Raw genomic sequence first — 10,792 nt, 5'->3', positions numbered from 1 at the left:
ATAATCTAAATTAAAATTATACCTAATAAATAATTGGCTAAAATTAAAGAGAAAAGTGATAAATTTTAATATATAGGTTGTATTGGTTTTATTGGATTTTATTGATCTCATAAATAAATATAACTATAATAAGAGATTCTAGGAATAATATATGTTCTTAAATAAAAAAAGGTTAAAAATAAGATTTGATTAGTATATAAATAATATATCCAATTGTGACTTTAATATATATAAATGATAAAAAAAACTAAAATATTAATAAATGTGAGAGAGAATATATTGGTTTTATTGATCTCATAAATAAATATCACTATAATAAGAGATTCTAGAAATAATATATGTTCTTAAATAGAAAATTGGTTAAAAATAAGATTTGATTATTATATAAATACTATATTCAATTGCAGCTTGTATGTTTGGATGTTACTGACGTTTCTCCCTTCACGGGTGTAGGGGTTTTCGCTTTTGTTCCTGGGATTGCTGTTTCTGTTGTTGTCAATAGGAAAAAGAAGAAGTATGAGGTTAATTGTATGGAGAATGATTATAGGTTTATCGCATTTTTCTTTCTCTATATTTGGAGAATTAGAAAGTGATGCTATTGATTTTCTTACTAGGGTCACTCGGTCGCTCAAAGCAACATTGTTAATACTAATGTGCGTTCTTTTATTTTTCATAGATTGGGCTTTGTTGTGAATAAGAGAGTAGGTGCGCAGTTGGTTGCTAAACTCCAACCAACTTTATGTAAGAATAATCCTACAAATCATAACTTTCAAAAAAAATTTAAAACTTAAATGATAAAAAAACTAAAATATTAACAAAGAGGAGATAAAATAGTGTGACAAATAGGAAATTGATACGTAAGTAAAAGGTGGGATTTAACTCTTAAGAATGCTTGAAATAGTTTTACTTTAATACTATATTAAGATTAATCCTAGGTTGTTTTCAGGACCTTTAGTATGATAAGGATCCGGTGAAAACAATCCTTATGGTGTGAAGTGCGAACTTTCTCGGGTACACATATAACACACTAATGTTCACATATAACACCCTAATGCTCACATCTAAAGGAATAAAAAATCACCCAGAAAACGTAAAAAAAAATAAAAATAACAGTTCACCATTAGTTACAAAAATGTCACCGCGTTGATTCATTAAAAAACTCATCTTTTAATCTCAGCCCTCCATTTTCTAATCTAATGGCTCAACATGCTTCGCACTTCACACCATAAGGGTTGTTTTCACCGGAACTCACCTCAGTATTATATAAATATTATTATTATTATTTAGGTTGATCTTTATTTACTTGATCTTATTTTTTATTTATATCTAAATATCGGTATCAAAGCACACTGCAATTTGGTTCGCGCCCTCACTCTACCCTGTAACGGTGTCGTTTAATGCTTTTTCCGTATCCAACCAAAAACCAACTCCTCTTTAAAGTCTAAACTCCATTATCGTTCCAAATAATCTTCTTTAAGCAATCTAATCCAAACCTTCCGATTTTCCCGATAAACCATTTCTTTTCTTTATCCATCTTCGTCGTTCTCATCCTACAATCTCCCTTTTCAGTCCCCAATTCCTCCTCCTATCCCCAATAATCTCTGTTTGTAGAGGCCAGCCACTCCAGTGAGCAGCAACACTAGCAATCGATGGGAAATTGTGCTGTTAAAGAAGATCCGAAGAAGAAGTCCACCGCCGAGATCGCTCCCTCCGACTACATCTCAAGCTCTAGCGTAGGAGTCGGAGTTAATGTCGCCAGATGTGATGCGGTCACGCCGCCGGCATCCAGTAAGCTCAGATCAAGCGCAGCTGGCGATGGGGAAGACAGCGGGAAAGTGTTTGCAATCAAGAGCCGTGGAGCCAGAATAGGCGGCGGAAAACCTCCGGTGCCGGAGGTGATGCTGTATGGACACCCTACGAGTTTGCACACTTACTATCTCCGCTTCGCTCTCCTCCAAAAGCCGGTGGCTCTCGACTTCGCGCCTTCTATATTCGAAATGTCGCTTTTCACTCTCGAATTCGGAAAGGACGACGTCGTTTCCGGTTCAGCCGAGACGATGTTGCACGTTATGGACGCTAGGTTTCCGGAGCCGCCGTTACTGGCGAAGAATCTCAAGCAGGGGCGAGATTGGAACGAAGCAACTCCGTTTCTGGTGAAGATGTCAGTGCTCCAGCACCGGAGCTTGAGGTGGCACCTTGAGAGGATTGTTCGGTGGGCAACAGATCTGGCCGTGCGAGGTGGAAAGGCGGCTGTTGATCCCGCCGTTGGCACGCCGAAGATGGAGGTCAGGAAGTTCGGGAAGAGCTACGGCCAGCTCTATGATGTTCTGCTTGAGCACGCGCAGATGGAGGAGAAGGTTATCTTCCCCATTCTTCAGAAGGAAGATCGAGGTATTGCGATCTGGTTTTCACCTATCTATATGCTTGTAGTATTTGGAATTTTGGATGATAGTAGCCACCGTTTCTGACAAACTTGGGGACCTCCATTGTTTGTTTGAGTTCTATTTTTGAAGCTAGTGACAAAATCATGGATTTGTCATCCAGTAAATTAGTTTCCTAAAAGTACAAACAAACACTGATTGCAGTATATAGATTGGATTCATGAATTATATCCAATATCTTGGTTATAATGCTTGAGCTATATGCTTCAGTTCTACTTTATTTTTGTCAGTTGATGAATTCTAAACTGGCAAGATTTTGAGCCTTGCATTAGAAGAAAGGTTAGATGAGTTTTGCAGCTTTTGCTCCTTTCTGTGGCCAGCTTTAAATCGTTTCTCTTTCCTTTGAAGGTTGTAAATAGCTGATTAATTCTGAGATTTTAGTTGGGTGCTTGAAACGTTGCCAAAGATGGTAACTATTACACTCAATTGATGCAGGAGTATGCAAATGTGCAATTCAGTACCATGCTAGGGACCTACCCATTTTGAATGGAATTAGAGAAGCTATCAAGTCCATTGGAGCTCTTGATGCTGGGACTCCTGATCACAGAGAGGCTTTACATAACGCGTGTTCTAGGCTGGATGTGTTACAGGTAATTCTGAAATGTCTAAAGATGTAACTGTTGCTGCCACTTTTCTGCCCTTTGAAGCACATGGGTTCGTTGCTTTATCTACACCTTAGAAACATTGAGTTACAAGCTTTCTTATCTCTCTTTTTCATGGCTCCACACTCTGACAGGAGAATTTCAGACAGCATTTTGTGGAAGAAGAAAAGAATGTTTTCCCTTTAATGGAGGCAGTAGATTTGTCCACAGAGCAGCAGAGAGCAACAATGGAGAATTGTATTGCTGAAATGCAGGGGACTCATTCTCATCTTTTTAGGTTTTTCATGGAAGGACTTGGACCTCATGAGGCAGTTGAGTACATGGATTTGATCATATATAGCATGGACAAAGATAAGGCAGGTGCAATGTTATGCAGACTTGTTGAGTAAGATCTTCAACCTTAATCTTGATTTGAAGACTTTATCAACGTTATATGTTGATTTGATTTGGAATGTTTTGCTTTTCAGTTAAGGAGATGGTACACTTTGAAAGGCCTTTTACTGGTGCAATTGGAGGATTCAATGTACAGATTGTGTCTTTAATTAGGTTTTGTTCATTGAAGCATGCTCAATAGTTTGTGTCTCAACTGCCTGCTTTGCTAACACAACTTGTATCCTTTGTCCAGTTCTTACCAAAATTTCATTCTAAACCTCCACAAAGATCTTCTTCGAATTTCTCCTAGTGTTTGTTTGGTTGGTTTACAAATCTTAAGTACAAACAAATGCATGTGTTTGGTTGTTTTTATTTTCCCAAATCCAGAGTTCTTCCTCCATTATATAAGAAGTAAGAAGTGTATTTAACTAATAGGGTTAGAAAATACTACCTTCGTTCATAAACATTTCTACGGCCAAACAATGTTATCCAAATAACAAACACAGAGTATTAAACTATGAACACAAAGTATGAATTCGTAAACGTACTAAAAAACAGAAAATGATTAAAAAGTGACGCGGTGACAATTTTGTAAATAAGTCAAAATTTCTTTTCTCCCTTCTTTTTTCATAGATTCATAAATTCATACTCTACGTAACACTCTTGTGTTTATTATTTCGAAAGCATTGTTTGTTTGCAAAGTTTTTTACATTTTATTTAAGTTCCAATAAATACCATATATTCTAATGACTTTTTTTCTAGAATTCATAATTCACCTCATTTTAACCAAACAACAATTATAATTTGCATAGAAACAATAAAAATTTACAATTTTGTATAACAGATCTCTTAACTCACTACCTAAACATCTAAAATGACAATCTTTTTCAAATAAAATACGAGAATTAAATGACATTCTTTAGTGAGGAGTAGTATCATCCCACATATCTTCGCTTCAACTAAATTTTAACTAAATATGACTATTTTCCTTACCTTAATTCACATGATTTTAATTTCTAGTGTTTTGAAGTATCCAACCAAACAAGCATTAGTTTGTTTGGAGATCAGAATGTACTTTGGAGAGACACAAAAATACTTCCATTTATGATAAGGCAAATACTCATTCAAGAGAAGCTATTACATACTACTACCAGTCATTAATTTCTTCAAAAAACATTAAACCAAAACGAAAGGAGTTCAACGAAAACCAAACAAACCTGCTGAAGAACATTTGCAACCAGATGAATCACTCAGTAGAGATCATCTTCCTTATGGGTATGAATAACACAGTCCGCAGTCGGCTTCGAAACACATGTCAAGACATACCCTTTCTTCATCTGATCATCATCAAGAAACGACCCTTCTGACTGGTCAACCGCTCCAGAGACCATAATCCCAGCACATGTTGAGCAAGAACCAGCACGGCACGAGTATGGAAGATCAAGTCCTGCTTCCTCAGCTGCATCCAAGATGTAAGTGTCTTCTGGGACATCAATTTCGGTCTCTTCGCCTTCTTTGTTGATCAGCTTCACCTTGTGTGCTGTGACTTTGAATGGCGAAGATTTGAGTCTGAATGTTCTTGAGATGCTCTTTAGAGACCCCATTGATATCTGGGTCTTCATTGGCGCAAGTGATCGGGTGGCCGGTGTGGTAATGAGGCAGGTTATAGGAGAGGTTAATGAAGCCATTTTAGTCTTGAATTCGAGCTTCTAACTGTAATAAAAACCAGTTAGAAACATGGGAAATAGAGATAATCTTCTACTTAACACTTGAAAGTAGATGATAACTAGAAATAATCGTAAAGCTCTAAGCTTTGTGCAAAAAAACATCAAAATATGGGCATACATGATTTCACAATGTTCCATCACTAATCAATCATCCATAAGATTAACTCAGCATGTCTTTTTGCTATCAAAACTAATAATGAATGACCATTAGGATTTACGGCTCAAATTCTCAAGTATAATCGCACTTTATGTGAAATCAGATACTCCTAACTAAACTTTACCGACAAAAAGTAACATTCATCTGATCAAGAAGTTAGCAAGCTCACAGTTAGAAACATAGCATAAAATCAAGAGGGTGATGAATATGATGAGCTAATGTAACAATGCCAATAGATAGATAGATCTAATTTGAGTAGATAATGAACTCATGAATACAAATTATTATAAAGCTCTAAGCTTTATGCAACCCTCTTCAAGTACTAGTTTTAAGACTACAATCAACTTCATCCTGTTAGCAAATATGGTCATACATGATCTACCAATACCTTCAAGCAGTATCGAATTTCAGAAAATTCCATACAGACACCAAGCATGTCTTTTTGCTATCAAAGCTACGATTTTGTAACCATTAGGATTAAAAAAACATAAGAAGTTAGCAGGAATTCAGAAAAAACAGACCTGAAAGCAAGAAAGGGGAAACAAAATTTGATTATTTCGACTAGAAACAAAGGATCACAAACCCAGATCCAATCAAGATACAAGATCATTGAAATCATCGTCAAACATGCAGATTATCACTCCCTGCTAACTAAATCAAATCAAATCAAATCTTTTATAATTTCTTTTCTGCAAGAAGGAAAACAAAGGAAAAGGAAGAGAGAAAGAGGGGAGAACCTTCTAGAGTTTCAGGCGTCTAAACAGGCGAGAGGGACTCTATGAAGGGCAGATTGCTATGGAACTAAGCGGAAACTAATTCGGGTTTAAGGGTTTTATATTACGCGAAAGAAAAAAAAACAAATAAAAAGAAAATAGTTGGAAAATTGGAGAATTAGTAGAGCGACGGCTGATACTTGTGACAGCGAAAGTGGCTTTGTAGGCTTGTGGAGAGTCACTAATAATGCCCCCTCTCCTTCCTTTTCTAGCTTCTTCGGGTTGACCAAACAACAACATGCTATTTACAAGTCGGTACCAAACTACAGATATTTTTAAATAAAATTTGAGGGAATTTATATGGTTAAATTGGAGCTTCACCAACAATTTCATAACATATAATAGGATGAAAAAGTTCCCAATGTAAAAATTAAACGTTCTTAATTTAATCTCTCTCATGGTTAAAGAATCCTAAAAGTTTCCCCCTTTGCCGTAATCTTTCCTGAACCTCTTTCTCTTTTAGCTACAATCTCTTTGTTTATCAGCCTGAGGGTTGCATAGCGGCTTATTTCTGAATCTTGGTTTTGTGTTAATTTCCCCCTTTTGCCTTTTTCTGTTGTTGATGGTGTGGCTGGGGTTTGATGGGTGGCGGACTGATGTGGGGAACACTGTGGATCGTACGATCGTCTCTTCTCCTAACTACCCTGTTTCCGGTTTGGATCTTTGGTGTGCGGAACCTCCTTGTCTTTACCTACTTCTTGGAATATAAAAAATCTTCCAACTACCACGTACTAGGCGGATTTTCTGGGTTTCAGCGCTCTCTGTGGAGTCTGTTGTGGCTTGATTGGAGGTTTCGAGATTCTGGATCTCATCCCGGATTCTCCTCGCTCTGTTTTCCGCTTTGGAGCTGGTGTATGCTCTTGCTCGTTTGTACGGGTTGGTGCGGCTGGTTCCCTCTCTTCCTGTGAAATTTACATGCTACTACAGGTCGCTGTTTATCTCTCTCCTTTTTAATTGAATCTCTTTTAAAATATAGGAATTGTTATCAACTTTCCTGGAAGTATATATGTCTTGCTTGTTGGACTCATTATTAGTGTTCTGAGCTGAGTTCCTTTCCATGTAAACACAACAATATTTCCCTCTCTAATCACTCCTTGTGCTTTTATTGCAAGTTTTGTGCTGGACCTCCTTGTGGCTTTCGATGGACAAAGGCAAGGAGAAAGTTACTGGTTCAGGTACCCTTCTATCTGAACATGCTAAGGTCAATCTGAAATACGCAAAAGCTGAGTTAGCTAAAAACAAGAAAATGAACAAGTCTCAAAACACACCAAATCTCAACCCAACTCTGAATGGGAATCTACAAACAGGAAAAACTAAAAAAAGGAGGGGTTGCTTCCTCCTTTTTTGACCCAACTGAAATGTTCAACAAATTAGCTGCTGCTAGGGAGAATGGTATGAAGAAAAAACTCATGACGCTAGTGGGATTCCTTGTGGGTGAACCCAAAGAATTCCCTAGACTCTTTGCTAAACTGAGAACTGAATGGCAACCACTCAAAGGAACAATGATTTTTTCTATTCTGAAAAAAGATGGTTTGAGATTGCTTTCTCAAACCAGGCTGATTTCGACTTGATTTGGAAGAATCGCCCGTACCACTTCTTTAGCCAACTCTTGTTGATTAAACAATGGTATCCGGGCTTCGATCCAACTACTGAATCAATATCTAAACTTGACCTTTGGGCCCGCTTACACTATCTCCCGGAGGAATTTGCCAATGCGGATGCTCTTGAGACGATCATAGAGGGCTGTCACATTGGCAAATTTCTTCGTTTGGACCATACCCATAATAGTTAAAGATGGAATATGTTTACTAGATTTTGCATCCATACCGACATAGAGAAGACATTTGGAAAAAGTATCATTGTACCGGACGAACATTTCAACCAAATTAGATACACTTTGTGGTTTGATGACTTTTCTGCGGGGTGTGGGGCATGTGGAAAACTCTCCCATGTGTACAAGGATTGTCCGAACAAAAACGCGGCTATTCCAACTCTTAACCTTACCATTAAGAAACCCTCTACGAAACACCTGGGTTCTGAGATTGGAGATGGTGAGTCTTCTGCGGAAGGGGAGTGGAACTTTGTAGGTAAGAACAACAAAATAAATCAGAATAAATCCGAATACCCTTTCCCGAGTAGCAATGCATACCTTTCGGGTAAGGGAGGATCAAGTTTACCTATGAATCAGAAGACTCTGATGAGTTTATCAACCAATTCATCGCGAATGAGGAATCCTTTGTGGAAGCACCCACCCTTGTTGCGGTGGTAGGTTTGTGGTTTTCCAAAATTGTGTTTGACATACAAGAATATACTTTGATGGACGCTAAATTATCAACGAACTTTTCGTTTCTGTTCTGCATTGTTATTCCTTGTTTGGACAGATGGACTAGTTATCTCTAAAGAAACGGCTGATGAGGATGATAAAGAAAAGAATAACATGAAAGGTTGGCATTACACTTCTATATTTTGTCTCTTTAACTGCGGGGCTGAAGTACATCTGAGTTGGGTGTTTCCTGGATGGGTGGTTCTGTTCTGGTGTGATATAATCCATAATAACAGTATTAAGGAATTTTTCTCCTTTCCTTTGTGTTGGAGCTGGATTAATGTGAACAAGGAAATATGGTCAGAAATTGAATTCCTTAGGGGTATAAAGAGGAAGAAAGATAATATACAAGTACGCATTGATTTTTTTACTAATCTGAATTTTTGGTTGACTTCAGTATCGGAAAAACATGTGGAACCCTATGAAAAAAACAAGAAAGGGAAAGGCTATTATGGGCCAAGAAAACAAAGGTATCTTCTACAACAATCATAATAAAGGAATTTATCATGATCTTTCAATATCCTGGGCTTTCTCTATTCTGTTATTTTTTACTTGGGTTGTCAATCTTGCAGAGGATGAAAACGATAATGGGTCACACCAACCAACTAATGAGATTCTGAAAGATCCTGAACCACTAACCCACATTGCACTTGATGAAATTATAACTAAGGAACTGCAGAAAAAGGCGGAGCTTGAATACAGCGAGGAAATTGATGAAATCCCCTTTGAAGATGAAGAATATGATGATCTACTGATGGAGGAATCGTTGGAACTAGACCAACCAGATTCACTTATTAATCTGGACCAAAATGAGACTAGGGACCCGGTCTTGCTGAGTTTGGATCCTCCCTTTACGGACAAGGATCTGGAGGATTTCCTTCATAATGAACAAGTAGGTAAAACTGGACAAGGAGCAAATAATGAGAAGTCCTTTCGGTCAGCTAAGAATTCAATCAACTCTTCAGCAATTGTGATGATCAAGTTAGGGAATCTCGAAGTCAACAAGGATATCTCTACAAAATCAACATCGAGCAAACGTAAGTTCAATGAAGGAACGGAGGACACCGCCTCATCGGCTATGATGGAGTTCAAGAAGACCAATAAGTAATCCATAATAGGTTTGTGATGATTAGTCTACGAATTCATATTTTGGCGGATTTCACGATGTCGTTGCATTGTATCTCTCCGATTATCTACTCTTGTTTTATGCTAGCAATAAACTGTGTTTTTGCAGTTAGTTATCCTTACTCGTGTAATCATAATTCTGGGACTAATCACTACCCTTTTAAGGTTAAGACTAAGTTAGTGGCAGGTTGTATGCATCTTTTGCAGGTCTGTAAAATTTCTAAGGTTTATATGAAATGGTTAGTTGGAAATTGTCGTCTGGTTTTGTCTTACAGATGTGAGAATGTGATTGATCGGGTTGTTTGGGTTCCGTTTGGTCGGAGGCTATTGGGCCCAATGGAGCCCGCTTGGTTACGGTCCATTTATAAATTCTATCAGGGGAAACGTTGGAAAGCTGGATTGGGACGGGCTTTTACGGACCATTATTTGCTGTTTTGGTGCCTGGGCTGTACTAATCCACTGATTTTCCAATTGGGATTTAGGACCATTATATATCGTAGCAAAGATAAAATAACAGTGAATGGTGAAAATGGGGGAGAGGTTAATTGGGAGATGCCAGTTTCTTTAGTCAAGGTCTGTAAAAAAGAAAAATCTCAAAAAAGAGACAAAAAAGGAGAAATCAGTAGTAGGACCAAAGGTGAAAGTTTCTTTCTCTTTTTTGAATCCTTTGAATGGGAACCGAAATATCGGAACAAAGACTGCCACGTAATAAATCGGGAACAAGGAAGGATAATAAGTGGATTTGGACGAATTTACATTGGAATTTGGAAAAGGAGGTTAAAACGTTTTTCAAGGATAGAAAGATAAAAAAAAAATGGACCAACGGAAATGTTCCTCCCGGAAAGAGGTCTAAGACAAGGGGATCCTCTTTCCCCTTTTTTGTTTATCCTCTGTGCGGAGGTTCTTGCTAGGAAGCTTCAATTTGAATGTAATGAAAATGCAAACATTGGATTTCCGATTGTGAAAAATCGAATCTCTATTCCCTTTATGTCCTTTGCGGATGATATCATCATTTTTGCGAAGGCAAAACAAGCGGCTAGTATAACAATAAAAACTATTATTGAGGATTATTGTGAAATATCTAGGCAATGTGTAAATTACCATAAATCGGCGCTTCAAACGACTATGAAATCATCAAACCAAAATAGATCAGCTATTCAATCAATCTTTAACATCCCCATCACAATATCGTTAGAAAAATATCTAAGATGCCCAATTATAAATGGTAGGGCTAACAAGGATACTTTCAATGACATTATTCTTTCCTCTAAA

General features: G+C 37.5%; 2 protein-coding genes across 2 annotated transcripts; one reads left to right on the top strand and one right to left on the bottom strand.

The window, feature by feature from the left end:
- The first annotated feature begins 1,649 nt into the window (after window positions 1-1,649).
- Window positions 1,650-3,229, top strand: LOC141251717 (uncharacterized). Its single transcript, XM_073670406.1, has 3 exons — window positions 1,650-2,391; window positions 2,877-3,031; window positions 3,089-3,229. Exons 1-3 carry the CDS (start codon window positions 1,650-1,652, stop codon window positions 3,227-3,229), a joined length of 1,038 nt encoding a protein of 345 aa, XP_073526507.1.
- Window positions 3,230-4,665: 1,436 nt separating this feature from the next.
- LOC141251716 (ferredoxin-1-like) lies at window positions 4,666-5,103 on the bottom strand. Its single transcript, XM_073670405.1, has one exon. It carries the CDS (start codon window positions 5,101-5,103, stop codon window positions 4,666-4,668), a length of 438 nt encoding a protein of 145 aa, XP_073526506.1.
- Between the last annotated feature and the right edge of the window lie 5,689 nt (window positions 5,104-10,792).

The sequence above is a fragment of the Phyllobates terribilis genome, unplaced genomic scaffold (assembly GCF_046119375.1).
Source record: "Phyllobates terribilis strain yellow unplaced genomic scaffold, ASM4611937v1 Scaffold_7611__1_contigs__length_36525, whole genome shotgun sequence".
NCBI lineage: Eukaryota > Metazoa > Chordata > Amphibia > Anura > Dendrobatidae > Phyllobates > Phyllobates terribilis.
This window is presented reverse-complemented; position numbering and strand designations above follow the sequence as displayed.